Raw genomic sequence first — 16,593 nt, forward strand, 5'->3', positions numbered from 1 at the left:
CACAGTTTTTCAGACAAATGGTAGCATACTAACCACACTCTTTTGTACCTTGCTTTATTCACTTCATAATTTCTCGAAGATGATTATATTCTTGCCATTTGTCTTAGTCCACACAGGATGCTATAACAGAATGGTATAAACTGGGTGTTTTACAAGCAACGAACACTGATTTCTCATACTTCTGGAGGCTGGGAAGCCCAAAATCAAGGTGCTGGCAGATTCGGTGTCTGGTGGTGGCCCTTTCCTTGTTCATAGACAGCTGTCTTCTTGCTGCGTCCTCACATAGTGGAAGAGGGAAGGAACCTGCGGGCTTTCTTTTATAAGAACACTGATCCCACTCGTGAGGGCTCCACCCTCGACCTAATCCCCTCCCAAAGGCCGCACCTCCAAATACCATCACACCGGGGACTAGGTCTCAACATATGAATTTGGGGGGGGACACAAGCATTCAGTTTATAACACTATCATACATATTCTAGATCTGCCACGTTCTAGCTGTATGACCGTGAACAGGTCACTGAACCCCTCTGTGCCCTGGTTTACTCTTCTGTACTGGGGATAACATCAGTACCTACTGAGAGCTTTGATTAAGCATGAAATGAGTTAGCATAGTACCCAGCTCTTAGCAAACACTCAGGAATGTTGGTTATTATTGTCATTATTCTCTGTCCATGTAATAGGTGGAAATACTATTTCATTGGAATTTTAATTTATAGTCCTCTTACTACGCGCAAGGATGGGCTTCTCACACTTCCAGTTTTAAAGCTTCCCAACCCTCCTTGAGAAATATGATATGAAGAACTGAATCTGTGGGCTGCCTGGCTGGCTCAGTAGAGCATGCAACCCATGATCATGGGGCCGTGAGTTTGATCCCCACATTGGGGGTAGAGATTACCTAAAAAAAAAAAAAAGAAAGAAAGAAAAGAAAAAAAGAATTTAATCTGTGTTTTGCTTACTTATAGTAGTCAAGTAAATTAAAAATACTATTTATCTTATTTTCCAAGTATAAAACGCTAATTCTGAACTTGCTCTTTTAGATGGCACATGCCCAGTGCAAGCAGGCCCCTTGTCCCCTTTCCCCCTAACAGTCAGACACACCGGGTCTGTCTTTGCCTTCCTGAAACCAGGAGCAGCTGATACGGCCCCGGGTTTTGTAAATTTCACAGGCAGGACAAACATAGCTTCTCACAGCTCAGTACTAGGAAGCCACTAAGGAGCTATCGCTGACATCATGTTAGTGGCAGTTCCTGAAAAGCTTTTGTTTTAAGCTATTTCCCCTTGTCTCTTCCAGAGTAACCCTCGTATAACCACTCTGGTATTATAGCTCAGGTCAGGACTTGGCAGGATCACCTAAACCACCACCCTACTGATATTTAAAAAGAAAACAGAGGGGCGCCCGAGTGGCTCAGTCAGTGAAGCGTCTGCCACCAGCTCAGGTCATGATCTCAGGGTCCCGAGGTGGAGCCCCGTGTCCTTGTCTCCTTGTCGGGCTCCCTGCTCAGTGGGGAGCCTGCTTCCCCTCTGCTCCTCCCCCCACTAGTGCTCCCTCTCTCTCTCAAATAAATAAATAAAATCTTTTTTGAAAAAGCATTAAAAAAAGAAAATAGATTTATATTACTCAGATAATTAATACTAGATGTTGTAAAACAGAAGCAACACACACACACAAAAAAACCAACCCCCAAGGATCAGTGTGGCTAAGAACAGAAAGAAGTCTATCTTTGCCTCCTACCGTGTGAGTGTTCCTGTTCAGGGACTTTCTAGGTAGCTCTTTTCTGACCCCTATCCCATGGCTCTGCCGTCCTAAAATTCTTTACTTCTAACCTCATAGAGAGGGGAGGGTGAGATGGAGAGGACTAGGTGGGACAATTCAGGACTTTACCCTCATTCCTTTGGCCAACACTTATCACGTAGTTTACCTAATTCAACGCAGGGGGCTGAGAAATATAGTCTAGCCATGTGTCTGGGAGGAAAAGGATATTTGGTGAGCATGTAGGAATATTTTTGCCACAAGATTTCATATGTCTATAAAATTTCTATATACATATATATACAACTATATATTACATATATGTACATGTAAGTATTCATACATATACATATATAAGTATATATGTCAATAAATAAATTTGATTCTAGTTAAAAAACTGATAATGTGGGGAAAATGTAACCAAGTGCAGAAACTGGCTAATTCTACTCTTGTCTGAAATTTACACACCTCTAGAATGGAGAATTGGATCTGCTCAGGTTCCCAGATTACTGTAGGTTTGGGGTCACCGTCACAATTTTTATCAGTCTACTGCTGAAAAGTAAGGAGCAATGCTCACAGAAATATGTCATGTGAAAATCCACACTGGCCATCCACAGTGTTTTATTCTTTTTTTTTTTTTTAAAGATTTTATTTATTTATTCGACAGAGATAGAGACAGCCAGCGAGGGAGGGAACACAAGCAGGGGGAGTGGGAGAGGAAGAAGCAGGCTCATAGTGGAGGAGCCTGATGTGGGGCTCGATCCCATAACGCCGGGATCACGCCCTGAGCCGAAGGCAGACGCTTAACCGCTGTGCCACCCGGGCGCCCCCCACAGTGTTTTATTCTAATTACACGTCGGAAAAGTGCAACGAGTATGGTACCCAACATTCGGGGGCACACTTGAGCATGGCGCCTCTAATTCACATGGATCACCACAACACTACCGACTCTAACCTCCTGCCAAACAGTAATTTTTCCTTCATTCGTTCACTCATTCATTCATTCATTCATGCATTCCACAGATGCATTTTGAATGACCACTATGTGCCAGGCACTCTTCCAAGCACTTGGGATGCATCAGCAGCCAAAATGGATAAAAATCCCTGTCCTTAAGGAGTTTTTGTTACAGTGAGGAGAAACAAACAAGCCATCAACATTGTCTAGTATTTTCAAAGATGATTGAGTGCTGTGGGAAAAAAGAAAAGAAAAAGTAGAGCAGGAAGAAGGCAGTCAGGAATGTGGGAGTGAGGGGCAGGTTAGGTATTAAATTGGATTGTTAGGGGGGCGGCCTCATGGAGATGACAACATTTGAGCAAATAATTGAAGGAGATGAGGGGCTTGACCATGCTGAAATCTGAGTGAAGCACATTCCATGCAGAAAGAGAGCTTGTGCAAAGGCCCTGGGGCAGGAGTGTCTAGTGTGGATGAGGAACAAGGATGCTACATGGTGGGAAAGGAGTGAGCCAGGAGGAGAACTGTTACAGACGAGGCTAGAGTACTAGTGGGGAGCAGGTCATGGCAGATCCGGAGGGCATTTGTAAGGACCTAGGTTGTACTGTTAGTGAAATGGGGGAAACGTTAAAGCACTTTGAAAAGAGGAGTGATAAGATCTGCCTGTAGCAGGAGCGCTGTAGTTACTGTGTTGAAAACAGACTGGGTATGGGGAGGGCTGAGGGCAGGGAGACCAGCTAGAGTGTGTACCAGTGCAGGCTTTCCCAGCAGCAGAGGCCAAGATGGCCTTAATGTGCGGGGATTTTATTAGGGGAAATGCTGAGCGACAAAGTGGAGGTGGGGGGCAAGACGGCTGGGAGGGCCGTCAGACTAAGATACCAGTCTGACCCCAGGGATGGGGAGAGGGAGAGAAGATGGGGTAGAAGTGTCCTAGGCTACTGTGTCCCCTGAGGAAAGCCGAGCAGAGCCCTGGGACAGTCCTTCAGCTGATCTCCTGGAACAGGTCTCCCCAGTGTCCCTGCTGCACCGGTGATCGATCACGGGAGGCATGACGTCGGTGCCAGTGAGTCATGGATTGCAAAGTACAGCAACTGGGGCCCTAGGTCACTGATGCTGCAACTCTCCCAGCCCCCTCAGGGGGCAAGTGCCATTGCCTAAGCAGGAGGACGTGGTGGCTCAGTGTGGAGCCCTGGAAGAGGGGCTGAGTGCTGATTCCAGGGATATTCTGAGGGTCGACCCAGACTTCCCGATGGAGGGAACGTGGGGTGTGACATAGGGAGGCAGCAAGAGCCACGGTTGTTGGCATGCACAGCTCAAAGGGTGAAGCTGCCGTCCCTTGACGTAGAGAAGTCTCTTGGGTTTTTCCTAATCCACACTAAGTAACTGCAGAAGCCCAGTGTTCCTACACTCCCCGAACTTCTCCCGTGTTCTATCCCGGTGGCACAGGGTGGATCCCAGACTCACAGACGCAAGTGTCCAGGGCTGCCCTTCTGTCAGGAAGACTCCCACGCCACAACCACTCGTTGCTGTTTCAAACCATCTCCTTTTCTTTGCCGGACGGAAAAAGGACCAACACCCTATAGAAAGCCAGTTCTTCTTTAAGCAACTTTAATTTCACTCCATCTTTTGACTGAATCCAAGTCATTCCAGAGCGACCTTCCCCACTCCCCCTTCATTTCATCCCTTCCCCTCTGTTCCAAAACATAAATTTAGAAACGGATGTTGCTCGAGGGAAAGGAAGCAATTTCTGTGTCACTGTGTTGTTTTGTTGTACCACTGAGCGAGGAAGATCAGTGGGAAAAGTTGGGTTTTATTTTAAGTGTTAAAAATCCCCAGTGATAATTTCATTTGATGGAGTTGTTTTGAAAACTTTAAAATTCAGAGCTTGTACATACATACTCTTAAAGACGGACAGAGGGGAGAATTCTGTTGGAAGCCCGGTGAGGTTTTGGCTGATGGCCTCAAGAACCCAAAAGGAGAAGGAGCTTGACCGTTTTATTGACACCCAGTAAAAACCACAGTCTGTTCTTCCATGATCTTTCCCTTGTGAATTCGTGGTGGCCACTGTGTTTATGGTGCTCTCCAGAGATACTAAAGAACCCTATAAACATAGTGCCCAGTAAACTTAATGAGGAATCAGATAAAAGATGCTTAGAATCACAGAAAGCAAGTGCAGGAAACTGGGAGTGACTGAGGGACTCGTGTTCATTTTCTTCTCTTTACGTAATCAATGAAAAATAACGGGAGAAAAATGATCAACATGGAGAGGAAATCCACTCTCAGTCATACTTCTCAAGAATCAATAAGCTAATATTCTTATTTATACTCAGTATCTGATGAGGAATACATTATGAGTTTATATTTTATTAATTTTTCATCAAAGACGGTTAGTAACCACACACATACATTTTTAAAACAATGTAACTCCAGTCAAAGCAGACCAGCTTGCGGCTGCTCTGAGGTCTGCCTGGGTGCAGAAGTTGCAGTGAACCCTGTCACAATAGATTACACTTTCCCGGTGTACATCAATTTGCTCATTATAGAAAATTTGGATATTTCAGAAAATAAGAAAATTAATCACACACATGGAAAGCTCTTCTGCAGAAACCACTGTTCGTTCAGCTTCTGTTTTGCTTCTTTCCAATCCCATTGCCAGGCATAGAATTTTTGCTTTTTGTTTTGTTGTGTACATAACAAACATGTAAGATTTGAAGTGGAATATTATGTAAAAACTGTCTGTGGAATCAAGGAAAGAATCATTTTGTTAGAAATTCCCAAGGGACACAAAGAAAGCCAGCCCTCATCTCCCCCTACATCGTACACAGGAAACGAGGCTTTCGAGCCCACATCCAGGGTACAAACACTGTCTATTTCTGCAGATGTTAAGGGAAGCCAAGGAGAAAGAGAAGGAGAGACTGGCCCAGCAGCTGACGGCCGAGAGGACTGCCCACTATGGGATGCTGTTTGATGAGTATCAAGGTTTGTCACACCTGGAAGCTCTGGAAATTCTATCCAACGAAAGCGAAAGCAAGGTATGTCTACTCTGGTCGCTTAAAATACCAAGTCACTAATGTGTTTTCTTACACATGAAAGAAACTGGAAAATCTGCCTTTAAAATATCTCATTTCTAGGGCCTCATTAGTATTGTGCTAAGGTCATAGTTGTTCTACAGCCTGCTGACCCCCTCATGCACCATCTTACTTCCTCTCTGTCCTGTGCTGCTACCGTACCCCAGCCCCAAGAGGGCAGCAAAGTAAGGGTCCTCACTGCCCCCACTTCATGGTACAGAAGGCTGCTCAGAAACTTGGCTGTGAGGCTCCTGGCCCTGTGCATCTCTTTGGTGACGTAGCACCCAGACCAGGGATGCCCTACCAGGCCGGGTCGCCGCTCCCACCCCGTGAAAACAAAGCAGCTGAGGTTTCTACCAGAGAGCAGGTTTTAATATGGTTTTAGGGGCTCTATAGTGGTTTATTCACCCACTTGTTGAAATGCCTGGGCCACCATACTGGGAGTTAAAGTTCTATTTGAGAATGTTCCTGAAGACGAACATTACCTAACAGCCCCGCACATTCGCATTCCCCCACTGGGATCTCAAGAGGCAAAACAGAAATAGCAAACATCAGCAGGATTTGGAGATTTTTTTTTTTAAGGATCTATGTGGGAAGGAGGGTTATTTAGCAAATACTCATATGGGCCTTATATAGTCACTCTTCTAAGCAGTTTAAAACTATTAATTCATTTAATTGTACATACAGCTCTTGTGTGTGAAGGTCAGGCTGACTGTATCCGGGATGTCTTTCCGGGGGAACCCACAGGGCAGCACCCACAGAACCTCCTGGGAGAGGCTCTGGGTCATCTCAGTGACATTCCCTGTGGAGAAGCAGGCCCCCCGACGAGAAGAGGAAGTTGGAAGTGAGCTTTAGAATGGGGAGGTGTCCTCTAAGTACAGGACTCCAAAGGGGTTGAGACATTCTTGATGCCCACCTAGGCAGGGGTAATGGCAGGTAACAGGCAACCAAGAACCAAGCAGGATGAAATCCTCCTCCCTCCAGGGAGGGAGTTACATGTTACTATCTGTGTTTATTTCCTCTTGTTATCCATGAGCCATCAGTGAGAGTCTTCTGGTGAAACTGTTAAAGGGTGATTTTTTAAAAGCAAAATCATGCCTCATATACAGATATAAAATGAACATGAATTAAGGAATTTATTTAGCCTCTTCATTACATGAAGGAACCAAGCAGATGTTCTAACTGGTTCAAGGGGAAAAGCCAACGCACACATTTGTATGGAGTAAAGCAGTTTTGAAATAAATGTGCAAATGGGCATAACCCTCCCACAGGAGGGGAGGTTGCCTGTCTGCTAGACACAATCTATTCACCTGTCTATAGACAAGAATTATTTTGCACTGCTATCAGCGAGCCACAATCTAAAGAGTTGTGAAATTGCTCCCATAGACTCAGAATCAGATAATCTGGTAATGTATGCTCTAGAAAGTGCAGTTTTCCACGGAAGCACAAATTGTTCTTATAAAAGCTGGGTTTCGAGTCAGCCATCATGTGATCAAATACCACTCAGTAGCTGTATGATTTTGGACCCATCTAACTTCAATCCCCTTCTCTGTGAAATGGGAATAATTATATAAACCTACCTCGTAGGAATATTTAAAGAATTAAATGAGAGAATCCATGGAAGCCAGTTGCGGCTTGCTTAATACATAAGTACTCGATAAATGTTAGCTGCCTTGGTATACCATATATGTATACGCATATATGTTGATGGCCTTTTATTTTTACATGCATTCTTATGTTATATATATGTGTGTGTGTGTGTGTTATTATTAAAAACATGACAGGGACACATGGCCCCCTGAGGTTATCATGGTGGTGGAGAGATTCCACTCTGGCGGGTTTCATTCCAGGTCTCAGCTGTGAAAGAGTCCCAGGTCCCTAGAAAAGAGCCCCAAAGGACTGATGTTGCTAGGAAGGGAGTTTGGTCCCTGGTGGGATGCATTTCCCTGTTTGCTCACTGCTCCTACAAGCTCTGCTTTCTCTCCCCTGGCCTAGATGTTTTTATAGTATTCACGGTAAGGAATGCAGTCTGTTTTCTTGGATTAGTAACGACAGTTTCTGGGTGCCGTAATAAAGAAGCCCTAAAAACATATGGGTCAAAATCAGTAGGCTAATATTTTCCTCCTTCCTGTAACAGCCCAAGATGGGAGTGCCTTCCTGGGCATCAGGCAGCTTGCCTGCATTAGGGGTTCAGCGGCCAGACTCTGTTCATCTTATGGCTCCACTAGACCCATCCTGATGTTCACGGGCCTCGGGCAAGAATACACACGGAGACCCCTAATGGTGTTGTCAGCTTTAGCAAATGAAAACACAGGATGATGAGTGAAACTTCAACTTTTGATAAACAATGGATACTTTTTTAGTATAAATATGTCCTGTACAATATTTGGGACATACCCTCCTACTAAGAAAATATTGTTTCTCTAGAATCCATATTTAACTAGACCTCTTATACATAGGGTGTACTTAAAGTTTAAAGGACTTTTGGGGCGCCTGGGTGGCTCAGTTGGTTAAGCATCTGCCTTCAGCTCAGGTCATGATCTCAGGGTCCTGGGATTGAGTCCCATGTGGGGCTCCCTCCTCAGAGGGGATCCTGCTTCTCCCTCTCCCTCTGCCGCTCCCCCTGGTGCTCGCTCTATCTCTCTCTATTTCTCTGTTAAAAATAAATAAATCTTAAAAAAAAATTAAAGGACTTTTGAAACAAGCTGTTAAAGAAAATATACTGTCATCCTACCTTAGCAAACACACTTTCATAATGACTTTAAAAACCAGGTTCCCATTCAGAATTCTCAAACCCCTCACATTTCCATGCCACCCTCCTGCCTGCTCTTGCCCCCTTTATTTCCAGCTGTCTCTCCCTTCAAGGAGCTTTCTGTGCACCTGTGAGGATGCCCTGGTTCAAGCTGCACCTGCAGCCCTCCTAACAGCTACCTCTTAGCCATCCTTCAGACGTAGGTGTGTACCCTACAGTGGGTGGTCCCACCACAAGGAGAGCAGCCTGGGAAGAGATCTATACAGGCTGTGGAAGGGAAACTTTGGTCACTTTAGTACCTGGAGAGTGGTCAGGAAGGAGAAGTGTGGGGGCTCTGCGTGGGCACATCCCTTTGGCCCTGTGGGCTCTCCTGTGTCTGAGTCTAAAGTATTGGCTGTCACCATCCTCTAGGGCCTCCTTGTCATCTTAAACCTACCAGCATAAGGACAGAGAGTGTAGTGGGTACATTCCCATTTTTTTAAAAATATGTATTTATTTTTAGAGAGAAAGAGCATGAGCGGGAGGGGCAGAGGGAGAGGAAGAGAGAATTCCAAGCAGGCTCCCCACCCACGGAGCCCATCATGGGGCTCAATGTCACAACCCTGAGATCATGACCTAAGCCTAGACCAAGAATCAGACGCTCAACCCATGTACCACCCTGGTACCCTGCTCCCATTTTTTAAGAGCTTTGACCCAGAAATGATACACATCACCTCTGTTGACATTTCAATGACTAAAATTTTGACACATTATATGGAAATATTAAGGAATTACTATCATTACTATTCTATTAGATTGATTCTAGGATGGCAACAGACATGGCAATGTGGTATACTATAAATCTTAAGAAAAAACCTGATCATTCTTATTGCTACTATACTCAATAGCTAACAAAAACAGTAAACAAGAATCTTCAAAGCGGCACCCCATATTCCCTTTCAGGGAAAAGATTGACAAGGCAGGCTGTCTACCCTTGTGTTCCCGACACTTAGCACGGTGCCAAACATATAGTCAGCATTCTATGAATATTTATTGAGGAGTGCATGATTATTTATTACTAGATTGAAGTAAAGATTCATTGCTCATCACCTTGGCATAATGGAATGAACTAGGAGGAAGCAGAAGAGATACTGTGGTAGAAAGATGCTGACAAGAGTCCTTTGCCAAAAAGAACCCTTCCCAAAGGATATCCAAAGCATAAAACCCCAGTGCATTCCCTCCCAGGGAATGGCTACCCTGCAGAAGACACGGGGAAACCATAATGTCCCCCATGTGTGTATACATTTTCACTAGTGTTGCACTCAAGCACATGTATTCAATAACTACCTTTTAATTTTACTCTTCGCCAACTGCTATTTAGAAAATATATCTAAAGTGTAGGAATCTGCCGTGGGCCATTCTAGGACCCTGAGGCCTATTCATGAGTGTATGAGCAGAAAGAAGGCTCTGAAAAGGTCAGAGCAGAGAGGCGTGGTGGCAGCCATCATGCAGGGTGCGTTTGCTTCCACAGGCCGAACTCTCTAGCTAATGGGTTTGGTGTTGATGAATTCCTGCCGAGCTTCTCCCCGAGCCTCCTCGCCGATTGCATTATGCCCTGGTGATACGCATTACAGTTTTTAGGACAATGGTGTCCTAGCATCCGTGATGCCCTCCCTGACTCTCTCACTTATCCTGCTGTGTGAATCTACGACGACAATGAATATTAAAACACATTCCAAAGGGAATTGCGGCTCCTCTGCTGGCTGTCCCTCCAGAGCAAGGGTTTGACCTGCAGAATGAAAACCTTTCTACTTTATAGTCCTACTTCATTTTTTTTTTCCAGGAAAGAAACCATTCACTCATTTATTTAACAATATTGATTGAGTAGCTTCCATTATGTTGCACTCTACTTTCGGCCTATATTTTATTATTTTATCTTTTTTAATTCAATTATCCAACATATAGTACATTAGTTTCAGATGTAGTGTTCAATAATCCATCAGTTGTGTATAACACACAGTGCTCCTCACATCACGTGCCCTCCTTAATGCCCATCACCCACTTACCCCATCCCGCCCACCCACTTCCCCCCCCACTTCATTTTTTATATGGTTCTCCGTGCACTTTGGCCACTTTGGAAATTCAAATCAGTCTTCAGATTCACAGAGGATGACTAGCCATGTGTGCAAATAATTTTTAAGTGTTTACAGACAACAATTTCAAAAGAAGGGCTCTGAAGGCCGTGAGCAAGGAGGGTATCAGTTCAAGTATCATCCTCTGTGAACTCTCCCTGCCCACCGTCTTGCCTCCCCAAGGGGGACTGAAGTTCCCTCCCTGGTGCCCAGCTGGCACTCCACTCACATCTGTCATGGCGGTTGGCAGTTAACCTGGGCCTCCCTCCTCTAGAATACAAGATCTCTGAGGAAAAAATGTGTCTCGTGTGTTTTCGTAACCCTGCTTCAATAACCCACATCTAGCAAGTGTGTGTATGTATATGTATATGTATAACATTTCTTTGTATTCTATGTGTATATTAAATATGTATTGTATATACATATTTACTATTCTTATATATCATGTTAATATACATTATATGTATGTAATTTCTTGACCTTCACTACAAGCAGGTTTTTTTTTAAGTTTATTATTTTAGTAATTTCTACGCCCAACGTGGGGCTTGAAATAACGACCTCGAGATCCAGAGTCTCATGCTTTTCCTCCTGAGCCGGCCAGGCGCCCCTACAAGTACTTTTAAGTACATTATTTCATTGAACCCTTGAAATAACCTTACAAGGTAGATGCTATTTGTCCTCATTTTACAGATAAGGAAGGAAAGGTTAAATAAATTACCCAAGGGCACACAATTCGTAAGTGAGGGGCTCATATTTGAAGTCAGAGTTGGCAGCACGGGTGTTTTTGCCCACGAGGCTGGAAGGGCTCTATCACCGCAATGTATTTAGCTTCTGCTCTTTGCACCTGTGCAGTCACTGCACGTTCGCTGTTTCATTTACGTCACCAAGGATCACGATGAAGTGTGGGTCTCACTTGAAAATTTTAAAACCTGAGGCCCAGGGAGTTGATGTAACTCACCCCCAGCGGAACAGAGTAGGCAGTAAATCGAGCATTCAACCCGGCCTTGCCCCCACACCACCGAATCACACCAGTCCGGGGAGAACTCGCGGCAGCGGCACGTAAACGCGAATAACGGGAGAGAAAGATGGCAGTTATGCTGACCCGATTCTTTTTTCAGGTGCAGTCATTTTTAGCATCACTCGATGGAGAGAAGCTGGAACTCCTAAAAAACGACCTAATTTCCATTAAAGACATCTTTGCTGCCAAGGAATTAGAGAGTGAAGAGAACCAAGAAGAACCAGGTAAAGGGAAATCACCACTTAAAGAGCAAAACAAGCGGTTAATTAAAGACAGCCCTGTGAGCAGGGAATTATTTCATTCACGTGCTTTTCCTCGCTTCCAAAACCCTCCGTGCACCTGCTCTGTGGCAGGAGCGGGCCACAGCGCTCTAGAGGCCTCTCCTTCTGCGGGCCGCATTCCTGCCCGAGGCGGCCTGATTGCTCAGGTGGGGGCACAGCGGCTGGCACAGCGCAGGCGCGCAAGAACCCCGGATGTGCGCGTGAGCGAAGAACGCGGTCGCGGCCCCGGTGGGTAGAGTTAATGCTTGATAGCTCGTTGTTTATGTGCAGGCGCCTCTCAAGGGATTTCTTTTCATATTTTTCTTCTTATATTTAATTTATATGCTTAGGAGTTAGGATGTATTTTTAAGTGGCCTGTTCTCCACCTAAAAAGTGCAGTTCTGACAAAGGCACCCAGTGCAGAGTTGGGGGGTGGGGGGGGTCAGGCCGTGGATCACTGAGCTGAGCCAGGTGCACACACTTGATAATCCTCCAGCCAGCCAACGGCAGGACCGCAAGGAGACGAGGACCTGTTCTGTGCGAAGCAAGGCTTCCTTGGGGGGGGGGGGGGGTCTCAAAGTTACACATGCTTAAGAATTACTTTAGGGGCGCCTAGGTGGCTCAGTCGGGTAAGCTTCTGCCTTCAGCTCAGGTCATGGTCCTGAGGTCCTGGGATGGAGCCCTGTGTGGGGTGGCCTGCTCAGCGGGGAGTCTGCTTCTCCCTCTGCCTCCCCCGCTCCCCGCATTTTGTGCCGTCTCTCTCACGCCCGCTCTCTCTCTCAAAGAAAATAATTAAAAAATATATTGAAGGCAATTAAAAAAAAGAACTACTTTAGGTTGACCATTTAGGAGCAGAATATAGCAAAACATTTGCTATTGTACATGGAGAGTGATTTCTTACTGATATCATCACCTAGCCCTGCAACCACGGTTGTTGAGGTTATGCTGACACACAAGGCAGCCACGGACACACAAGGCTGGCTTCTCCTAGCTCAGAGGTCCATTTGAAACATTTTCGCCGCTTACTGGCCGCATGGCCTAGAACAAGTTATATAACCTTTCTGAAACTCATTATCTGCACCTATAGAACGGAGACACTGGTACGTAATCCCAAGGGCTATTGTGAAGCTCAAATTAGATAATGTATGTAAAGGTATATTTTGCAGAGCTTGACTCACAGAACTGCTAAAAAATGCTCGCCGATACTGTTATTTAAAGTGCTAAAACAATGCTGGGGAAATAGTAAAGGTACAATAAACTGAAGCTCTTATTTATGATCATACTTGTTATCACCCACACGCAGAGTAGTGGTCATGCATCCCTGTGGTCATTCATCCCCGTGGAGTAGCTGAAAAAGTTTTGTGCCCAGGTGTGGTGCATACCTTTAATCAAAGCTCAAACAAGTGCTTCAGCCTCAATGCTCAGGGCAAAATTATTCTAAGCATTTGCAAACTTATTTAAATACCATCTCCCGCTTTAGTCTCCCATACTGACCTTATGTGCCTTCAGTTTAATGAGATTTATGCTCATTGCATCAAAATAGAAGCCTCAGTTATACTGAAGAATAGAAAGAGACCAATAGCAAAGAGGCAATTGGAGAATAATGTTTTTGAGCATTTCTGTGTTCCTACAAGAGACACAAAAGATGACCGCGTTGTCTTTGTTTTAATAATGAATTCATACAGGTAGTATTATGGGCCCAAGATAAACCAGTAGAGATGCCAGTTTTCCACATGTACAATCACCCAAAAAGAGCGAGGTTATTTCTCTTTGGTTTCATGCTGCCGAAGGTAGACCTTGATCCTATTGGACGTGTCAGTCAGAAAGGATAAAAAGAAGATCCCAGATTTCTCCTAACATCAAAGCAATACTGTTGCCAGTGCAAGTTAAAGCAGGATGCATCCCCAACTAGCACAATTTCTTAGAGAAGAACCTTGATTCAATACTATTAAATAGAAAATTTAACCCAGTCTTAATATAGAGCTTCAGTAAATTGGGATATTTTTCATATGTTCCCCCTGCCCCCCCAAAAAAATAGAAGTCCTGAACAGCATGCTTAAGAAATGGTAGACTTGTCTCTCCTTAAGTGACAGAACCCTGTTATCTCCCATAATATATCCATTTTCCCACAGGACATCTCCAGATTATCAAAACACTATTAATTTTAATTAACTTAATTTAATAAATAAATGTCAGACACATAAAGAGAAACTGGGAGAAAAGAATAGCAGGGTTGTCATTAAATCAGTCCAATTATGATGGAGCGTGACAACTCCATAGAGGCGGAGGGATTATCTAAACGCTATAAAGAGGAATCTCATCAGTAGGGATGGGCGGAGAAGCCAGGAGGAAAACTCTGGGAGAAACCAGAGCATTTCATCCATTTTTTTTTTCTTGTAAGCATTTACATTGCTAAAAGCCTCTTAACACCTAAATAATTCATTTGCAAGTCTTGGGAAAATGTAACAAACTGTCATTTTTAGATAAACTCAACCTTGGGCTCCTCTGCGTTTGATAGCGTTAGCTAATGATTTTCATGTTTGTCTTTCCAGCAGCGTGTTATTTTATCACACTGCCATGGGTCTCTAATTTGGTTTACCACTGTTGTGAAGAGATTTTAAAGGCTGTTTTCTATTTTTATTGCCTTGGTGAAGATCTGGACCATATGTATGAACCAAGCACTGTAGTAATAGATATTCTTTGTGGTAACATTACTTATCATCTGTTTTTATCCACTTCCATTTTTCTTTGTGACTTTTTTTCCCTAAAATATGTGCTAAAAGTTGTTGGTGTCCTTTTCTGTTTTATAGAACAAATGCACATTTAAAAGCTGGAACTGCACAAAGTCCTTGCATCCTAATTTAGTGTTGATGATTCCTAAATATTTTTAATCTCCTGATGTTTATATCTTTGTAGCACATAATAATATAGTTAGACAAACCTTTAGTGTTTACAAAACACTTTCACATTTGTTATATTATTTGATCCTTACAGCAGTGCTACAGCTGAGATGGATAGGTTTTATTATCGTAAATTTACAGGAGGGTATGGAAGCTAGGAAGACCCATGACTGGCCCCAGACCACAGATTCTCTGAATGTAGGAGCTGGGGTAAAACCCACACCTGCCACAACTAAGTCTGGGGCTCTTTCTGCCCTGCAGCATTGCCTCCCTACAGAATGGGAAGGACCAGGCAGTTTGGGAACGAGACCTTGTCAATGCCACCCAGATGTGTCCCTGCCCTCTCTTACTTTGCCTACCTAGAGAGGATGAGACCAAGACCTCTGCCCAGCAGAAAGAGAATCTCAGCTTTGTCTCTCTGTCTCTGACTCTCTAGCCTCCATCTCCCCTTTTGTGCAAGTAGTTAATGCCTTCTCATTCTTGAAGACTAGGTTCCGGTATCACCTCCTCCAGGAAGCCTTCTTAACTAACACCCCTCTGAGGACAAGATTCGGTACTCCTCAGTCAGCAAGCGCACTCACCTCTTTGGGTTATAATGATTTGCTAGTGTCAACAAAGACAGCCGTCTCTCTCTCTCTCCAAGGCACGCGCCTCCCTGCCCCTGCTGCAGCCATCTTGGCCCCCTTGCTGTCCCTGAGCAAGCTGGGCACACTCCCTCCCACACTTTGTGTTGGTGATGCCTCTGGCTGGACATCTCTTCCCGACCCCATCTGGTGTTGCTCACCCCTCCTCCTCCCTCAGGTCATTACTCAAATGGCACCTTGCCAGTTGCCCTCTTGCTTCCCGACCCCCAGCCGTCCCTGTTCCTCTGCCTCAGTTTGTACTTCTCCATGAAACTTATCACCCAACATATATGTTTTACTTCTGTATTCTGTTTATTCATCTGTCTCTCCCTGGAGAATATGTGGATTCTAGGTGATGATAAAGCGATGAAGCCGCATGTTGTGAACAGAGACCTACAGGTTACCCGGGCTAGCTTCACGGGCTGCAGATCAGCCATTTCGGCTGTAAAACAGAAAAGGGCACATACGCACAAGTGCTAGATACAGTTTTTCTCACATGGCCTAGTGTTCCCTGAAGCTAAGGACCCGCTGACGTAGCCAGAGTATTTTGAGATCGTGTAATCAGGGCAGAGTAATGATGCTTTTATTCCCCCCAAAACTGGTGGTAAACCCATTGTGGAATTAATTATTTAGCACTTAGAAACTTTAAAAATGGCTTCGACTCATAGATATAAATGAGAAAAAGAAATAAGATTGTAACTTAAAAATCTCTCTTTATTGCTCACCAATGATATCAATTTATTTTTATTTGAGGATATATTATGCATAACCTGATATATGTGATCTATGTTATTCTATATGATATAATTTATCAACCAACTATTTAATACTTATTTAATAAATACTTATAATAAATAAATAATATTTGTTAAATAAATACTAAGTATTTATTAAACATTTATGTTCCAGGCAGTGTGTTAGATGCTCTGGATTCAGGAATGAGCAGAAACAAATACCATGTCTGTCCTTAGGCAGCTCCCATTCTGGAGGGAAGAATATTAAGAAATATTATAGGAACATCAGGTGTCCTCGGAAACCTTGGGACGTCTCTCCAGAGATACAGTGTCATTACATCAGACAGTGTGGCCCGTGGAGACTAGTTCTGCTTGCTCAGCACTGTGGCTCTGTGGACATAAAAGGGTGCCCTGGGTATTATTAG

General features: G+C 44.2%; 1 protein-coding gene across 15 annotated transcripts in view; it reads left to right on the top strand.

Annotated features, from left to right (window-relative positions):
- FAM114A1 (family with sequence similarity 114 member A1) overlaps nt 1–16,593 on the top strand; it is a 91,983-nt gene that overhangs the window by 34,698 nt on the left and 40,692 nt on the right. For all 15 annotated transcript variants that reach the window (XR_007187783.2, XR_007187785.2, XR_008958507.1 and 12 more), the window contains 2 exons: nt 5,582–5,734; nt 11,752–11,875. Coding sequence is in view for 7 of the 15 variants with exons in the window: in XM_026508734.4 (XP_026364519.2) it covers nt 5,582–5,734; nt 11,752–11,875 (277 nt within the window). In the remaining 8 variants the exon portion in view is untranslated. The remainder of the gene's footprint in view (nt 1–5,581; nt 5,735–11,751; nt 11,876–16,593) is intronic.

This window comes from Ursus arctos, unplaced genomic scaffold, assembly GCF_023065955.2.
Source record: "Ursus arctos isolate Adak ecotype North America unplaced genomic scaffold, UrsArc2.0 scaffold_9, whole genome shotgun sequence".
Taxonomy (NCBI): domain Eukaryota; kingdom Metazoa; phylum Chordata; class Mammalia; order Carnivora; family Ursidae; genus Ursus; species Ursus arctos.